The 19,076-nt window shown below is 46.4% G+C and overlaps 2 protein-coding genes across 2 annotated transcripts; both read left to right on the plus strand.

The window, feature by feature from the left end:
• LOC140651033 (olfactory receptor 51G2-like) lies at positions 1 to 6,171 on the plus strand. Its single transcript, XM_072860106.1, has 2 exons — positions 1 to 22; positions 5,228 to 6,171. Exons 1-2 carry the CDS (start codon positions 1 to 3, stop codon positions 6,169 to 6,171), a joined length of 966 nt encoding a protein of 321 aa, XP_072716207.1.
• Positions 6,172 to 11,659: 5,488 nt separating this feature from the next.
• On the plus strand, positions 11,660 to 12,677 carry LOC140646703 (olfactory receptor 51E2-like). The gene has a single exon (XM_072851064.1). It carries the CDS (start codon positions 11,724 to 11,726, stop codon positions 12,675 to 12,677), a length of 954 nt encoding a protein of 317 aa, XP_072707165.1. The 5' UTR covers positions 11,660 to 11,723.
• Positions 12,678 to 19,076: the final 6,399 nt, after the last annotated feature.

The raw sequence follows: 19,076 nt of genomic DNA on the forward strand, positions 1-19,076 counted from the left end.
ATGATCATTGCAGGTCCCTTCCAACTGAATTTTCTATTCTATTCTATTCTATTCTATTCTATTCTATTCTATTCTATTCTATTCTATTCTATTCTATTCTATTCTATTCTATCCTATTCCATTCCATTCCATTCCATTCCATTATCTGTTCCACACCTCTGAACATGCTGGCTCCAGGATGTTTGCTAGCTTCAGTAGTTCTTCTTCCTCTGTTTTTTTCACATCTGGAACATCTAGAGATAACAAACCTCTGCCAGGACCGTTTGGATGAGTGTCACGAGGGCTCAGTGTATTCAAGCATAAGCCTGGCCGTGAGGTTTAACAACCAGGTAAGAGCAGGCAGCTGTCTTAAAATTAATGCTTGTAAATTAATTGTTCTTTGGCACTTTGGCCACCCAGCACCAGGCGGTCCAGGATCATGCCAACAAACCCTTTAGCCTCTAAAATGAGGCATGCAGACTCCTGAGCCCCTGCCTGGGAGCTGCTGAAGTGCGGGTTGGCTCAGGCCAGCAGCATGCCAGGGACCGTGGTGACAACTTACTGGTGTCCATCATGGGCAGCGCCCCAGCACAGCCTGGTTTACAACTACAGAAGCATCTCTTAGGTCCAGTGGCTGTATTTACTATAGACACCTCATATGAGAACGGGCAAACTCATTAGCTCTCCTGTGTCTTGGTTTGGCAGCCACAGAAATAGGGGTTAATAGCAATTTCCACCTCACAGTTGAGGTGGCAAAGATAAACTTAGTACCACAAGACATCTAGATACAACAGGCTTCTGGGCCATTTGAGTGGCTAATGTGTCTGTGTTTGGCTTTGTAATATTTAATTTGTTTTTATTGTGCAATATACTATGATTTTAATTAAACATTTCGTGTCTCACTGGTCACAGGGGGATAGCTAGAACGTCACCTCTGTTATTCCCTCAGAGAGATGCTGCAAACACTCTTCCTGCAAAATTTATTATTATTTGCATTACAGATCCATTCTCAATAAAAATTATGTGTATTGCCAGCATGCTGCAGCATTGCCAGCCATAAATCACAGTGAGCTATAAACATGTCACCCGATAAACTATCAGGAGAAAATCATGCTTGCTGGGAGAGCATCATAAATGGAAAAGATCATTCACTTCACACACTGTTTTCACTGGTACGTCTTACGCTGTTTACGCATGGGGAGCTTGGGCTCCGCGTGGCTCCCAGTTGATTGGATGGGGTCAGTCCTCGGGGCGCGTTATAAGCGCTGCCCTCCTGACGCCGGGACGCGGATGCGGGTTCTTCCTCTGCATCACAACGGGGTTGTGCTGCCTGCACAGGTCGTAAAGCTCCCGGGCCCCCACCGCCACGCTCGGTAAGTACCCATGGCAATTAACAGCCTCTCCATGATTGCACTCCTCTTTTACTGGTGCAATGGCTGTGGTTTATGGGGCTGGACACCAACACGGGTGGGGAGGTGCGTCTCTGAAGCGCTGCTCGGGAGGTCCACGCCATTCAATGGGACCCGCTGGGTCGGATGTGCTGGAGGAAGTGGGCAGCTGTAATTTCAGGCAGTGCTGGCACCACGGTACTGCTGAGGAATATCTAGCCATCGCGGTGCCGCTTGGCGTTGTGCTGTGGGCTTTGTGCAAGAGTCAGCCCGCTCTTCCACCGTCTGGTGGCCTGGCTCAGCTGGTGGGAAAGGCACACTCCTGTCCTTGCCTGTAAAGTCAACAGAAATTCGGCTCTGTGGGTGCTGCATCCACAGAGTCCCTTTGCTAATCCTCCTCGCTTGGATGTTTGAGTTGGCAGCGATGCAGTTGTGAAAATAGCAAAGTCTCCTCTTGGAAAAAAAGCAGATCTCTTGATCTCATCCTTCCCCAGCCCCGGCTCCCAAGCCCCTGCTCTTGCCTACGCTGAGAAGAACTCTTAAAGCACTAGTACTTTGCTTAAGTTATTGGTGAAAATCAAAGTCAGAGGCAGGCAAGAAATCAGGAGGTGGCTTTTGAGGGCTGGAGAAGGAGGGATGGCACCGTGTCCTCCATGAGGCACCTGCATTCGTGCCTGACCCCTTCCCCCAGGCAGTCTGGAGTAGCTCCTGGGGAGCAGAAACGCCTTGGGCGCTGAGCAGGAGGACAGTTTTCTCTCTGTGGTAGGGTGCCTTTCTAGGCTAGCAGCAAACACTGTCATTAATCTTTAAATTGATATCCTCCACTAACTGGAGGTTTGTTTCCTCGTCAGGGCTTGGCTGCAGCGTGAAAGGTGTAATTGCTGTCCCACAATAGTCAACTGGGAGGTGTAACATATATATGTGTGCTATATGTTATATATGCACATATAAATGTACATAAACATAAATAAGCATGTGTGCTTGTTTATATATTTTATATATGATATGTATTTTGTACATTTTTATATATATTATTTATAGACACATATATACACACACACACACAAAACATGGAGGGGAAAAAAACGGCTTGGAGTGGGATCCGTATCTGTAACTTGTAGGAACACATAACAAACCAAAGTAGCTCAGGGAGGAGCAGAGCTAGTAAAGCCTATTTCTAAACAACTTCATATGGCGTGGTAGGAGTTGCCAGTGTCTAAGTCAGGTTTGCATGAAGGTTTTCTTGTAGCAGGAGCATCCCTTACAGACCCCAGGAGTTCTCACCAGTCCTTTCTTTCCCACCGTGCTCTAACAGTTTCTCCGCTTTATCCACCTCCATATTCCTGGAAACCTCTTGAATCTCAATATCTTTGAGACTTCTGGATATCTGCCAGATGATGCTGTAAGGAAGTCAGTTAGACAGACAAACAGGCATGCACGCACTCATTTTTTTTTAACCCAGCCTCCAGATGAGACTGAATTGCAGGAGTCTGCAGATTAATTCTCGCTGCTCAGGTGCTGTTGGATTGGCAGAAAGGGACAGGTCTTACCTTTGGGGAGCTCCAAGCCGCCATTTAGGACCAGAGGTACCTCTGGACAGTTTCCTTTTGGCAACGTAGACCACTGTCGATGCGTTAGGGAAAGCGCTTGCTGCCTGTCCACATCTGTGCCGTCTCATGCACTGGCGAGGCTCTCCTGAAGAAGGGCTGTGACTTGTCCCTTCAGCAACTGACACAGCGGGTCTACGTGCTGGCCAAGGCGATTCCTGATACTAATGTGTAACCTTGCAATGAAGATAAAGTGGCCCTGCCTGGAGGAAATGAAGTGCCTTTGGGTCTTCCCCAGTTCCCATCAGTTACGTGTTGCTTTTGCCCTGGAGCAGGAAGGTGTTTATCCTTGCTAAGCTTTGGGATTTATTGCCACATTAGACTCCCAAGCAGGCTGAGAGGCTAATGGAGCAAAATCATATTAGGAACATAATAAATACATCATGGAAGATATGTGTGTTTATTCAAAAATGAACTGTGTTATAGTAAACCCTCTTGCTCCTAATTCAGGCACTCTTTGACCTGCTTGTTTTGTAGCCTACAGAAGGTGCATTAAGACTGAAGCCACAAATATTTATTTTCCTTTAATTAGCTCTCGTTTTGCACGTTCACTGCTTTCCCCTATCCACCCAGCCAGTCATTCTGTCACGGAAGGCACAGAGAGGGCTCAGAGACCCCATCAGCCCCTCCAGCAGCTCTGCTAGCGTTCATTGTCACGTGCAGTGTAGGAACCTGGATTGTGCTGAGATGGCTGAGTCCTCCAAGAGGACTGAAACCTATGGTAAAACCACAGGCTTATAGGTTCACTGGATAATTCAGGTTGGAGAGACTTCAGAAGATCCCTAGGCCAACGTCCTGCTCAAAGCAGGGCCAGCTATGAGGTCAGACAAGGCTGCTCATGGCTTTATCCAGTTGGGTCTTGAAAGCTTCTAAGGATGGAGATGTACAACCTCTCTGGGCAATCTGCTCCGATGCTTGATGGTCCTCACGGGGAAACATTTCTCATTACATCCAGTCTAAACCTCCCTTGTTTCAACTTATACCTGCTGTCTCTCAGCCTCCTGCCATGCACTGCTCTCAAGAGCCTGGCTCAGCCTTCTTGATAGCCTCCCTGTAGGTAGGGGAAGGCTGCTGTTGGGTCCCTGCAAAGCCTTCTCTTCTCCAGGCTGAACGAGCCTCTTTCCTTGGTCTTTTATCCCAGGGCATTGCTCCAACCCCCCTCCATCTCAGTGGCCTTCTGCTGGCCTCTTTCCTTGGTCTCTTACACTAGGGCATTTCTCCAACTCCCATCCATCTCAGTGGCCTTCTGCTGAACTCACTAGAGTAGACATCTGCTAGATTTCTGTAAAGGCCTCACTCTCCTCATACTCTTGATCCCTGTGTAAAAACCCCACCATATCCCCTGTGCCCCTCCCCTCTGATTCGGACCCAGAGACTTTCCGTGGATGCCTCCCCAGTGCTTCTGAACCTGCAACTTCTTGTGCTTTGGTTTGTGTTTGCCTGTTATTAATAAAAGTCCACGAGCTTTTATAAAAATAAAATTTTAAAAAGTTATTAAAAAAAGTCCATGGGTATTAATAAACATACACGGGCATCACACAAGTAGGGTTTTGCTCATTTATTTCCCTTCACCTGATAGTAAGGTAGATTATGAAATGAGCAACAACATGGATGTGAGAGCCGCTGAAAATCCACCTTACCCTGGTGGCCATCTTCTGAGCTGAGAGCAGTAGCGTCTAAGTGCCTGATTCGCTGTTATATTTTGCATTTGTTTCCAATGTTGATTTCTTAACTAAGAAGGCACAGTTAAATTTTCACCATTGTCATGTCCTTTGATCTCCAGTTAGCATCAAAAGAAGCCAGCTGCTTAGCAGCTTGGTCTTGGTTGGGATGACCGTAGAAAAAACATTTGCTCACTCAACAGAGGATCTCAACCTGTGGAATTTGGGGACAACTGTAAAGCAGTAGCACTCACCAGGAATGTTTTCACTTTAATTTTAAGAAAAAAAGTTTTTCTTTTTTTTTTTTTTTTTTAAATAAAATGTCCATCCTTTTCCTTCATTTTATAGTTTAATGGATAAACAAGAGTGTAGACATATGTCACACTATGGTAATTCTAACAGTGTCCTAAACAGCATGGGGGCATCTGCATAGGTTGGTGGGGAGGTGAAGGGATGTGGCGCTTGTCATTACCCACTTCTATCTTCAGTGGAGAGTCCAACTACCTGGAGTTTCTGTTGTTGATTTGTTTTAGGTATAGGTCATGTGAGAGCTGAGCTGGGATGGAGCATGACTCACATACCACGTGGGAATTCAATGGCTCCTTCTATCAGCCTTCAGCTTTCCTCATGATGGGCATCCCAGGCCTGGAAGCCCTTCACCACTGGATCTCCATCCCTTTCTGTGCACTGTACCTTACTGCTCTTTTGGGAAACTGCTTGATCCTATTCATCATAAAGAAGACCCAAAGTCTTCACGAACCAATGTACTACTTCCTCTCCATGCTGGCAGTCACTGACCTGGGCTTGGTTCTATGTACACTGCCTACTACTCTGGGCATTTTTTGGTTTAATATGCGAAGGATTGAGTTTGATGCTTGCCTCACTCAGATGTATTTCATCCACATACTGTCCTTCATTGAATCCTCTGTGCTCCTGGCAATGGCATTTGACCGCTTCATTGCCATCTCCCATCCACTGAGATATCCATCCATACTGACCAAGACAACTGTCATAAAAATAGGTCTGGCAATTATACTGAGAGGTATGGTCTCCCTCCTTCCCATACCCTTCTTGCTCAAGAGACTAACCTATTGCAGGAAGACTGAGCTTTCTCATTCTTTTTGCTTCCATCCTGATATCATGAACCTAGCATGTGCAGATATAAAAGTCAATGTCTTCTACGGTATGATTATTCTTTTATCAACGGTGGGGATGGACTTCATCTTCATTGTGCTGTCCTACATCCTGATCATTAAAACTGTTATCAGCCTTGCAACCAAGGAGGAGTGTCTCAAGGCTTTGAATACATGTGTCTCCCACATCTGTGCTGTTCTAGTGTTCTTCATACCAATGATTGGACTGTCCATGATCCATCGCTTTGGAAAGAATGTTCCTCCTCTGGTTAACAGTTTGGTGGCCTACACCTACCTTATAGTTCCCCCCGCTCTCAACCCCATTATCTACAGCATAAAATCCAGCCACATCCGTGAGGCTTTGCTCAGGGCACTGCGGAGGAAGAGTGAATCTGACTGGTAGCTTCCTCCACCAGTTCTGCCAGAAAGAGCTAGTGGACAGGTTTCTTGGTGCTCCATCCACGCAGGTCACTGCCAGATGAAAGAACTGCAGATCCACTCGGATGCTGTCCCTCAACCCAGAGCTGTGATCTTCCATGTTTTGTCCTAGCATGATGTTTTTGTCCCTTCCAGCAACCTGTGAACACCCCAAGCATTAATGCCAGTGATATATACAGATGGAAGCCCCAATTAGAGGGAGACAATTAAAGAAAAATGGGCTGCATGACTTTCTCTTTTCAAGTCATGTGATGGGGTGGATCAAGGAACCTCTGCAACGCATGTTATGCAAGCTCTAGTAGCCAGATAATAGTGTGTAGGCTTCCCTCAGACTCCCTTGCATGGGGTCATTGTTCCCTCGTCGCATGTAATAGCATAGCTAACCCAGGCAACAATCTCAACAGGACAGGGCTTGGGCCAAGAGTTTGGAGCCACTCAATATCCCAGTTATTAGTTGTTCAACTGGAAACATGCCACAAGATGGAGCTCAGCTCCAGAGGCTGAGCACAGAGCATTTTCTGAAGATTAGGTCCTGTTAAGTGGGCCCACAGCACTCTCAGTCCTTCTAAAAAAAAGGCTCAGCCTTCATCTTCATCTGTGTTTCTAAAGTGACATACACATCTACAGTGATGGAAACAGGGCTGCTCTTGCATCTCTTTTTGGTGTCACTGAGTCTTACCATCTTGCCAAGTCTAATGTTCCAGCCATTGTTTTGCATTGAATGTAATGTATGTGTGCAATATCTTCAATAAAAGACATCTATTCGTTGCAAAAGGTCAAAAGACTTGATGAAGCCATTTCTTTCTGTTTATATGATGCAGAGATATTAGGTTAGAGTTGCTTAAAATCGTTAGGATTTGCTGTAGATGAGCACAGGATTGTGTGAATTAGGTATGCATCGGGACGGTGCTTGGGGATCTGGTCTGGCCAGCTCTCTTGCTGAAAAAAGGGCTTTAAAAAATATAATAGGAATAGCTAAACTTCCTGGCACTAAGGACCATGTACTACAATCGTCCAGCTGTGATCTGCCAGGTACTGACTGTATCCCTCAGAGGGACGGGGGGAGGAGATCTCCAGGGAGGGTGGAGTGTCTCCCAGCACCTTCTTGCTCTGCTGTAGGATGGGTCTCAGCCAGGCATGCAGGAAGGTTTCATGATCTTCCTGGCTTGCGTCCTCCCACAGACAGAATAAAACGGCCCCAAATCTTTCATGCCTCCAAATTATGGAGCTGTATTTTTGTTGATCTTAAGCCATATTTTGGCCAGTCTTGACCATGATGGAGAATAAGAAGAAATGGTCAGTGTTCACCCTGGAGGGGTGAAGCAGCAGGAGGTATCGGGACAGGATTGCACACCAGAACTGCCCTGTTTCTGCCTGCTGCTAAGCTCTTCACACTTCAGACTAACCCAGGATTAGTGTCCTTTTCTATTCTGCTGTACACATAACAGTACCTGGAATAGACAGAAAAGAATAGTGAGGGAACATCTCCATAAAAAAAATGGAAAGGGAGAAGGGAGGACTGCTGAGGGGAGGATTCCCAGGCCACTGTTTGTTTTGTGTTGTGCTAGTTATTTTGCTGAGGATCCCAGTGGGCCCTTGCACAGGGTGAAATACTGTTCAGCAAACCACCCCCAGAACTTCTGCCTGAGCATTGGCACAGCGGGTCTTGGGGTGGAGGTCCCATTTGCATTGAGATAGCACCCAATGGGACCACTCTTTGCTCAAAATATCTAAGGTCTAACCTGGTGCTCGTAGCCAGCTATTATCAGAGGAAAGATTAACACAAGGGAACAAACACAACTTTCAGCAGAAAAGCCTAGAAAAGAGCTTTGTTGGAGAGATGTTTAGCTTTCAGGATCCTTGCACAGCACTGCTCCCATTCTGAAAAATTCCAGAGTTTCTGCCTGGAGATCTGTGCTTCCTGGCTACAGCCATTCTCCGAAACAGCAAAAGCCCAAGGATCATCTGCCACACCAAGCAAATGTTCAGGGGGGGAAAGCCAGGGAGGAAATGTGTGGGAGATTTATTAGCACATTTACTAGCACAGCTGGAGACCACGGTGGAGTGAGGCTTGCAGTGCATTTGGTGCATCTCCATCACCCAGTTCAGCAGAGCTTCATCTGCCGCCCCGTTTGCTTCCCAGCCTGTGTAGCTGGAGGGTACCAAGCAGATGCTCAAGATTTGGGAACCTCTGTATAAGGTACTGTCTTTTAGGAACATATGTTCAAAAACCTTTGTGGCTGCCTCTGGGAATGGGAAACTTAATTGTGGTTTAACATCTGTGTGAGAGAAAAAAAGAGATAGATGAACCACTTAAAGCTGCTAATTCCTATTCTGTGATGCCCTGAGCTCTCCACTTTGTACCATGGGATCACTTACAGTACTTGCCAATGGATTTATTTCCTATGAGGCACAGGAAGAGCAGTGTGAGACATATCAGAGGCATCTCTTGGAGAGGAGAGGAGAGGAGAGGAGAGGAGAGGAGAGGAGAGGAGAGGAGAGGAGAGGAGAGGAGAGGAGAGGAGAGGAGAGGAGAGGAGAGGAGGCGAAGATGGAGAAGGAGAAGGAGAAGGAGAAGGAGAAGGAGAAGGAGAAGGAGAAGGAGAAGGAGAAGGAGAAGAAGGAGAAGGAGAAGGAGAAGAAGAGAAGGAGAAGAGAAGGAAGGCTATTCCTGCCACCTCCATTTGGTTCCCACTGCCAACTCCTCCCATCCCGAGCCCTCTCTGAGCCCTGCGCTGTGCATCTCCTCCGCCCTAGGACACTCTCCCGTTACCCTCATCCATGCGGAGCCACGCTGCAGTCCCTGCTGCGCTCTGTGGCTTTGTCCACACTATAATTAAAAGAGGGATAAGGACAGTTCTCTGTCCGGGACACACCTGGTGCTTCTTGGCCACATCCACGTCTATCCTTTCTTCCTTTCCTAACCAGGATGGCTTTACCCAGCCCAGTGGACATTATTCCCCTGCTGGTGCTACCCCCTCATTCATGCCTGGGCACTGCCGGGGGCAGGGCTAGCTGGCAGCAGCCAGGGATGTCCATGGAGGCAAGGAAGGGGTTAACGGTGTGGATGATGGTGGGATGAGGCTCCAGCCATGTCCTGCTCACTTTAGTAGTCACGGCTTGCATGACTCCAAATACAGCAAGTGCCTGCCCAGAGCAACAGACTTAGCCAGGACCTGGGCCTATTTATAAAACCGCAGCAGAGCTACAAACAGGTACAGCTTTTCTGTTTACAAGTGATGACAAACAGCTAGGAAAAAAACCAAAACATATTTGATCAAACCACCAATTAAGATTAATTTTAATTTTGGTTCAAAAATGCTTTGGATTTGAGTGATTCCTTGTGTTTTTAATTTTTCTTTTCTCTTTTCCCCCTGAAGTAATATTTTGGCTTGATGTATACTTTTTTTTCTGGTGAGATGATATGGAAAAATGGCTACATACTCAAAATGGCTCAGAGGGCTTTTGAGGGGGTATATATATTCCCCTCTCACTGTCACGTCGCAGGAGGGAGCAGAGGAGAGATGGGTTCAGATGGTGAAGACTGTCCCATTGCCTGCTCCAACTGGGAAGTTGGTCTTAGACCAGTTTTGGCTCCATGGGACAAGCCTGGTCAATGTTTATGAGCGTTTACTGAGATCAGCTGCTGTGGCTGCTGCTAGTGCTCCCAGAGTCTGAATGTGCTTACCTCTTGTTAAATGCAGTTACTGGGGCTTGCTGGTGGGAGGATCACCCTAGGAGAATAAACCTGCATTTACTGGTGGTTTCGAAGACACAGATCAAGTTTTCATCTCTACAGGAAGCAAGGTCCTTACAGTACCTGGTCTTCATCCTACTAGCAATCTAAAATCATTAGTCACTTCTGAAAATGTTGGTGAATTTATCGATGCCAAAGACCTAAAGATGACCTGAAACATCCAGGAATTATTTACTTCGTGTGTCTGTCTCTCAGTCACATTCTCTCAAAAGGGATTAATAGCATGGCAGATATTTTACAGTGAGACTCATACTGTAATTACACTTCAGTGGCTGGCAGGTAAGTTGGCTCAGATACTTGTTGGCAATTACAAAAGTGCTTTGTTCATTCAGATGGCATCTTAATGTAAGTGGTTTGCTGAAAATTTCATCACTAAAATAGCTCTTAGGCAACTTGACAGTAACAGTCCACCGATGTTTTTGTAAATTGTGTATAAAAAGCTATAGTGTGAGTAAGCTAGAGTATGAGTATTATTTGTTATAGATTCAAGATGGAAAAACCCCACATCAGGGAAATAAATCATGATTGCTATTTTAGGATAAAGGCTTCACCACAGATTTGCAGTAAAAAAAAATGTTTTCACAACTGAATGTTACTTTTAAAATAGCTGTATTAATAGCCTGCAGAGCTCGCCATGAAAACATTTTGGATCCTTGTTTTACATGGATAGGGCATGAAAGAAATAATCAGAAAGCTCAGTAATGTTGCAGGTAGTAGGTACGTGCTGTCCTCATGCTGTCCATACAGGGCAGGGGACGGTGGGTTTATTCCAGTGCGGGTGCAGCCAGCTACTGACTCGCTTCCTGGCCCATCGGGGTGATGATGAAGTCCACGCTGCCCAGGGGGCTGAGCTAATCCCCCCCTTCTCTTTGGTCAGAGCGTGGGGCTGCGAGTCAGGCAGGCACCCGGCTGTCCCAGGCCCTCCCGTGCCAGGCTGGGCTGTGCAGCGCTGGGGCTCTGACGCTGCCGTTGCATCGGCCTTTGACGCTCCATCCCGACACTTTTTAAATCCCAATATTTTTAAAAATCTGATCGCTGAGAATAGAAAGGCACCCAAAGCAAAGGCTTTTGCATATCTTCCTGGCCATTCTCCCTGGACCACAGCACTCCTGGAAAGTTTACAGATACAGAATAAGGTGAATTTTTTTCTCTACAGATATCCTGCTATTTCCATATGTGTTTTCAAACAGAAAGGATGAAAATCCAGTTTTTGTGTGCAAACAAATAAATATGCCTGTCTCACTGTGTGTGTCTGCAGTACTTGGGAGTGGTGGACCGTGGGAGGCAGCACAGCCAGTTTCACAGAGAACATTTCTGACAGGACAGCACAGCCCATATGGAAAAACTCAAGCAGAACTGAAGTTTAACAGGAAGCACTAAAAATGTGTTTTCTTTTTTTTTTTTTTTTTAATTTTGCCCTTTAAAAACAAAAGAAAACAAGTGCAGCTGTTGGCTTTATCATTTAAAATGTTGATTTTACAGTGTTCTGCACTTAAGAGAATTCAAGCAATTCCTGTTCAAATTCAAATGCCACCATTTTGTGGCTGCATATGTTATTGTATATAGCAATAATGGGCTAACGAAATAAGAGAGGAGCTCTCTGTATCAGTATGGCAACTGTAAGATGCCCTTGCATTTCACAGGCACAGCCCCATGGGATTCACAGTCATGGCAAAGGATTTATAAAGCTGCTGTTTCTCTTTCCCTTGCAGCAGGGGATGTGCTATGGCATAGCATGACTGCTCTTCACCCCATGTGCCATGCCCTTCCCCAACAGCTCTGACCTCAGCCCATCCTCCTTCATCTTGGCCAGCATCCCGGGGCTGGAGGCTGCCCATTTCTGGATGGCGATCCTTCTGTGCTCCGTGTACATCTTGGCGGTCACAAGCAACTGCGCGGTGCTGTTCATCGTGAAGATGGAGCCCAGCCTGCACGCTCCCATGTACTTCTTTCTCTGCATGCTGGCTGCCATTGACCTGGCCTTGTCCACGTCCACAGTGCCACGCATCCTCTCCTTCTACTGGTTCAATGCCAGGGAGATCAGCTTCAGCACTTGCCTTGTCCAGATGTTCCTCATCCACACCCTCTCGGCCATCGAGTCCACTGTCCTCCTGGCCATGGCCGTGGACAGGTACGTGGCCATCTGCCACCCACTGAGACACGCTGCCATCCTCACCAATGCTGCGACAGCGAAAATAGGGCTGGTAGCCATGGCCAGGGGAGTTATCTTCTTCCTGCCTTTGCCTTTGCTTCTCCTGCCCCTTCCATTCTGCAGCTCGCGGGTGCTGTCACACTCCTTCTGCCTGCACCAGGATGTGATGAACCTGGCCTGCGCCAACACCACCCCCAGCGTGGTGTACGGCCTCACCGCCATCCTGCTGGTCATGGGGCTGGATGCCATCCTCATCTGCCTCTCCTACATCCCGATCCTCAAGGCTGTCTTGCAGCTGGCATTGTGGAAGGAAAGGCTCAAGGTGTTCAGCACCTGCATTGCCCATATCTGTGTGGTCCTGGCCTTCTACGTGCCCCTGATTGGGCTGTCCGTGGTGCACAGATTTGGGAAGGACCTGGCTCCACTGGTCCACATCATCATGGGGAATGTCTACATCCTGGTGCCTGCTGTGCTCAATCCCATCATCTACGGGGTGAGGACCAAACAGATACGGAGGAGGATCCTGAATTTTATTCATATATACAACAGAACTGCCCAGTGACCTGTGCTCAGCTGCTGTCTCCTGTATCCTCACACCAGCTCGTCTTGTTTTACACTTAGAGTCTTTGGTGCAGGACTGTCCTCTGTACAGCACCTAGCACATGGTAGGAGACTCCAAGGTGCTACCACAAGGCAAAAAGTAAATAGCAATTGTAAACTCCTTCCAAGAGTTTTTACCCTCACCAAACATGGAAAGAATCTACTACAATGATCTAAATCCAACCCTGATCCAGCAGGTAGTGCAATGGGAAGGAAAAGTGGCTCAGCAAACTGATAAAAATGGTCTTGACATTGCACTTCTTTGTTCCCATCTCACCCATAACAATAGCAGAGCTGAGTGAATGCTACAGTGTTCTTTTGAACGATTTAGTTAATTCATGATTTCCGCTTGTGGCACATTCACTTTCCAAAAACATTTTAGTAAAATTTTTGCCAGAAACTTTGGCTGTAGCAACAATCTCTAAGTAAAACAATTATAGCAAGTGACATTATAGATGCAGAAATGCACTTCAGAAGAAGTCCTCAACCTCTGTGATCTTGTTCTGACCTATTGGGTGTTCAGTCAAGATAGCTCAGCGTCCTTGTAGAAGATGCTCTGGAAAAATTTCAGACCCAGAGTTACTGGTAGCAATTGTAAAAATAATTTCAATTAATAATTATATTCAATAAAATGAAAACATCTCAAGAGAAAAAATAAGCAAGTTATAAATGTTAGTGATACTTCCAAGCTGAAGGAAGTGGTATTTCCAAGTCAAAGGTATGTCATACCTTTGACTTCACACATGCTTGGAATTCCTAAGAAATTATGAATTCAGTTCAAGATCTTCATCTTTCAAGCTTTTTTTTATACTTCCTAGGTTTTCCCCATGAAACAGAGTACCTGACAGCCTCTCCTCTCTTTATTCGCGTGACTTTTCTACCAGCAGGACACTACTACAAAACCTTTTTAATACCATGAAAGCCAACAAGCCTTAGGGCCAATGAAGAAGGTCTGAAAGCAAACTGCATTTGTTTTCACGCCATCACAGACTCACAAAATGGTTGAGGTTGGAGGAACCTCTGCAGGTCATCTTGTCCAACCCCCCAGCTGAAGCAGGGCCAGCTAGAGCCAGTTGCCCAGGATTGTGTCCAGACAGCTTTCGAGTATCTCTAAGGATGGAGACGCCATTTCGTATTTTGCAAAAAGGTTAAAGATCCTGGGAAAGGATGTTGTACAATACAATTTAGAAAGAAACATACAGATTTGAAGGGTGCTCACTTCTATTTTTTTTCCTAATGTTCTTTGTCTTTTTAAAAATAAATCTCTTTCTTTATAAAGAGAAATAAACAAGCAATCTCTTCTTTTTCCTCTCAGTTTAAACTCTTACCTTGTTGTTGGTTATCATGAACTGTGGTCTTCATCCTTGAAGTGGCTGCATTGCCATGCACAGGGACGTGTTTGCTGTTCCCACTGCAACAGCCCCCGGGATTCCTCCAGTGAGAGGTGCCAGGGGTGTGTGATCTCTAATTCGAACACGCTGGCCTTCACTACTGTCATGCATTAAACCCAGTCAGCAACTAAGCACCACGCAGCCGCTCGCTCACCCTCCCCCTGCCCCGGTGGGATGGGGGAGAGAATCGGAAAAAAAGTAAAACCTATGGCTTGAGATAAAGATAAAGTTTAATAGGACAGTAGAGGAAGAGAAAATACTAATACTAATACTAAAAAGAATGTACAAAACAAGTGATGCACAAGGCAATTGCTCACCACTCACTCACTGATGGCCATCCCATCCCTGAGCAGCGATCGCTGACCCCGGCCAGCTCCCCCCAGTTTATATACCGAGCATGACATCATATGGTATGGAATAGCCCTTCCGGCAGAGCATGGGAAGCTGAAAAGCCCTTGACCAGTGTAAACATTACTTAGCAACAACCAAAACATCAGCATGTTCTCACGTTAGTCTCACACTAAATCCAAACCACAGCACTATACCAGCTACTAGGAAGAAAATTAACTCTGTCCCAGCCGAAACCAGGACAACTACACAAGGGAGTAGTGCACAAAGCCTTGCTCAGCAGGACCCTTCACAGGTGACTAGAGCAGCACCAGGTACTATTAAGAAGGCTATACTCCATCAGGAGGCCCAGGTGCTGTTGAACGCTGATGTCTCCGTTAGTAGATGATTATCACAGAATTGCAGGGTAATTCAGGTTGGATGTGACCTCAGGACATCTCTAATCCAACCTCCCGCTCAAAGCAGGGGCAGCTCTAGGGTCAGACAAGGTTGCTCAGGGCATTATCCAGCTCGGTGTTGAAAGCTTCCAAGGACTGATGTTGCACAACCTCTTTGGGTCTCTATTACAGTGCTTGATTGTCCTTACTGTGAAAAAGCTTCTCTTTATATCCAGTTTGAACCTCTCTTGTTTTGACTTACGCTTGTTTTCTCTCATTCTCCTGCCATGCCACATTGTGAGGAGCCTGGCTCCAAGTTCTTGATAAGGGTAGAGGAAGGCTGCTCTTCCGCTGTTGGGTCTTCCCGAAACCTTTTATTTTCCAGGCTGAGCAAGCCCTTTTTCCTAAGCCTCTCCTCATGGAGCATTGCTCCAACACCAGCCACCCTGGGAGCCATCAGCTGAACTTGTTCCACTTTGTTGATGCTTTTTATGCACTGGGGTCCAAAACCAGATGCAGTATCTAGATGTGGTTTAGCAAGTGCTGAGTAGACTGGGGGATAATCCTTTGAGGGCACGGCAGATCACTCTCCAGAAAGGTCAACCCAGAGCCCAAAACAACCAATATCAGGAGGAACTGCTAGAGAAGGAGGAAAGAGAAAAATAAAAATTATAGCACATGTAAATCTGCACTGATTCACACCATGCAAGTGGAAGTATGCTTGATGGTCTAAGATTTGTACAGAGAAGTTTCATTTAGTGTTAGGCCAGTTTGCTCAGGGTTTTATACAGTTGGGTCCTAAAAACCTTCAAGGATGGAGGCAGCACAACCCCTCTGGGCAACCTTCCTTTGCTTGGCACGTGCTCCTGTTGCCTCCGTATATGCTGGTGCAATATAAGCAAACTTAGCTGTGAAAAAGAAATAAATTATTTGAGAAAAACAGGGAAATACGTGGAAAGCAGGCAATGAACAATGAGTTCCGGCAGGGAGGACAGAAAACAGGTCCAGGTGCTGCTCTCAGGGGATCTTGCATCTTGCCCATAACTTCTAGGTGTGCTAGAAGAGGTATCTTATCAAAGACACATGCTGTCTTGCATCATGGCCTTCAAATGACAGCAATATTTGGTGGAGTTTGGTGCAGTTTCTTCCAATTGCCAGCTAACACTGAGAGTAAAATGGGTGTGCTTTTTTTAGTCTGTGCTTGTATAGCTTCAGTCTCCATGAAACACATCTTCTTATAACCTTTTCTGGTAAATTAAAGCACATTTTATTTCAAAATAAATACTTTCGTTTAAGTGAGTTACAAGTAGTTGCCATCTGGCACTTAAAGGCAATTTTACCCCCATGTCATTTTTGTCATATTCTGTTATATTAGAGCTTAGAAGGCTAAAAAATTTTCATAAAAATGAAAACAGTCTGTACCTGCCTAATGTGATTTGGGAAGTGTGAATGAATTTTTCAGAGGCACGCTATGGATCTAAACTCTTTTCAGATGTCTGTGGCATTGAGAAATGGCTCCTGCTCATTCTCCGTATGTTCCTTATTTTTTTTCCTTTTGTACTGAGAGAAAAATTAATAAAGAAAAATGAATGAACCATCCTGAAAATGCTGTATTATATTTCCTAGCCATCTATTTCTCAGAAAGACAGTTACTAGAGCCTCAGAGCAGGGAGGAGCATGAATTTCTCCTGGGTACAGATGAAAACTGTGTGGGATTCTCGCTCTCCATCTTGTTTTCCAAACTTTAGTCGTGGAGCATTGCTTTGCTGGGGAAGAGACAGAACATGCCTTCTTCCTCAACGTATGTCTTTGCAAATGACTATGACAACCGCTTTCTAGCTGAAATGTCCATTGCTGAGGCCCCAGGTCACCTCTGACCCGCAGCAGAAGGAAACCCCCAACCAGAGCATGGGGCGTCTGAACCCACATCTCCTCTGTGAGCAGGGCCAAGAGGCAGAGGTGGAGATGGACCGACCGACTTAGCTGGGGCCCAGCTGGCTCTGGGAAGGTGAGGAAAGAGCCTTGCAAAAGGGACTGAAAAGGGAAGGGGTGGGACAAGGAGAGGGAGGGGCGGACAGGATGGGAGTGTGGTTTGCACAGAGGTGGGGAGAGGACTGGGAGTCACAGGAGCCTGGAGGTGGCAACAGAGGCAACGAGGAGTTGCATGGGGCTGGAGCAGTTGTTGGAGATCTCCTGGAGGATCTCCTGGGGGATCTCCAAGTCTTCTCTCTTCTCTTCTCTTCTCTTCTCTTCTCTTCTCTTCTCTTCTCTTCTCTTCTCTTCTCTTCTCTTCTCTTCTCTTCTCTTCTCTTCTCTTCTCTTCTCTTCTCTCTTCTCTTCTCTTCTCTTCTCTTCTCTTCTCTTCTCTTCTCTTCTCTTCTCTTCTCTTCTCTTCTCTTCTCTTCTCTTCTCTTCTCTCTCTCCAAGTACTCCTGGAATTGGACCTTGGGACCCAGTGTCTCTGCACACTCTGGCATTTCTGCTGTCCCACACACTCTCAGTAGCTGCCTTGGGGTTTGATACAGTTCCCCAATATGGAAGGGGGTTTTATTTGTATGACTTGCTTTTTCATAGAAATTGGCATTGCCAAATATTTGACACAGAGATGCTATATTGCATGAACTCCACAAAAACAGCACAGGGAGGTGCAGTGTGCCACACAGCAGTGGGAGTTACTTAACAAACATGCGGAGGGCTCTCAAATCTGCCTCTTGTTATTTCACCATTCTCCATCTATGTAATGAGGATGATGTTACTGACTTCCCTCTCTAAGCCTGTATTAGAGCTACGGATGAAACATAGCAGAGAAAGGATAGATTGCTATTGTTTGGAAAGTACTTCATAATTCATGTTGCTTCAGTTTTAATTTCAAACCCAGTCCTGTGATTTAATCTTGAACTGCCCCATAGCTCTTAAATCTCCTCCAGATAAACACACTGCAAGAAAACACATACAAAACTGGGCAAAATGCAGCTGTGTCTATGAGGTCAGCAGCATTGAGGGGGTTAAAACCCGTCTATTTCTCGCTCTCTAATTACTCGTTGAGTAGCAGGGGAAATGCAGAGCTCCCTGCTGGGATTTATCTGTCAGACAGGTAAATATCTCCTGGTCTCTGCAGTGCAGAGTCCCTGCATGGAAACCTGCAGGAGGCAGGTGAGTATTTAGGGTTCGGGCAGCAATTTGTTGCTCTGCAATAAGGCCTTTTATGCCATCACTCCTCCTGGGCAGCAGCAGCAAGGGTTGAACAGCCCCCAGTTAGTGGAGCTTGCAGGCACTCTCCTGTCTCTCGCATTGCCTTTGCCTGGGAATTGTGTTCCCTGTCCCAGTGTTCTCCATGGAAGAATGAAGTTTTAGGTAAAGCAGCACCAACAGAGGCAGCTGGCAGGAAGGAGGTGGAATGAAGAAAGAAAAATATCAGGAATTTCAATTCCTAGGTTTAGAGCCACATGAAAAAAACCCCAGGAAATCTCTCCGAGAGTGCAGGTGACCCCAAGCCATACGTATCTGTAAGGTTTCAAGCGCAGCCCCGACAACCCATCTCCAGCTGGTGACTGGTGGCCATGCTGGGCTGGGCTGCAGTGGTCACGGTGTGAAATCTCACTCCTGATGCAGTGGGAGCAGACCCCGCTGGCTCGGCTAGCACCGGACCCTCGGGGAGGAAAAGCTTAGCTCTCTTCTGGGAAGCTGCTATTGTCTTCTCCGTCCCTCTGCTCCCTGCAGCACTCCAGCACAAGTGCGGTCGGCCCCAGGAAGGTTTCTGAAGGGTCTTATCAGGTCAGGAACATTGGCCTAATCTGTGCTGCAGGGCACTTCAAGGAATCCTTTTTCCCAGGTATTAGGGAAAAAAAAATGAGCTGAGCAACATGCTGGGGCTGAGTGAGCTGCAGTCTTTTTTTTGGAGGGGGGAGAATAGACATCACTGGAGCACTGTGTTTGGGGGGGATGTCAAATACTGTGGCACTGGCTCAGTTTTTTGCCCTGAAATCATGTTTCTTGACTGAGGCAAGCACTCGTTGCCTCTGTTTACACTGGCAAGCAGCACAGTGCTGTTAAAAGCTGTAGAGCTATAGGGCTGGTGCTAATGACTTCATATCCCCACTACACACATTTCAAGAAGGTTTACTTCAGACCACCTTTCATCTGGTCTCCTGGGCTGGACACCCTTTGGACACTGGAGAGCATCAGGTGTGCACCTAGGGCAGCCTTTCTGTTCAGTTTGATCCAGGAGGAATCCAGTCCGCATGC

Source organism: Ciconia boyciana, chromosome 1, assembly GCF_034638445.1.
Source record: "Ciconia boyciana chromosome 1, ASM3463844v1, whole genome shotgun sequence".
Taxonomy (NCBI): Eukaryota; Metazoa; Chordata; class Aves; order Ciconiiformes; family Ciconiidae; genus Ciconia; species Ciconia boyciana.

What these genes read in the sequence shown, in the direction of transcription:
- LOC140646703 (XM_072851064.1), top strand. Translation starts at nt 11,724, where the DNA reads ATGCCCTTCCCCAACAGCTCTGACCTCAGCCCATCCTCCTTCATCTTG.
- LOC140651033 (XM_072860106.1), top strand. Translation starts at nt 1, where the DNA reads ATGATCATTGCAGGTCCCTTCC. An exon ending in GATCATTGCAGGTCCCTTCC is followed by an intron (nt 23 to 5,227) that starts AACTGAATTTTC and finishes CCACGTGGGAAT; the next exon opens with TCAATGGCTCCTTCTATCAG.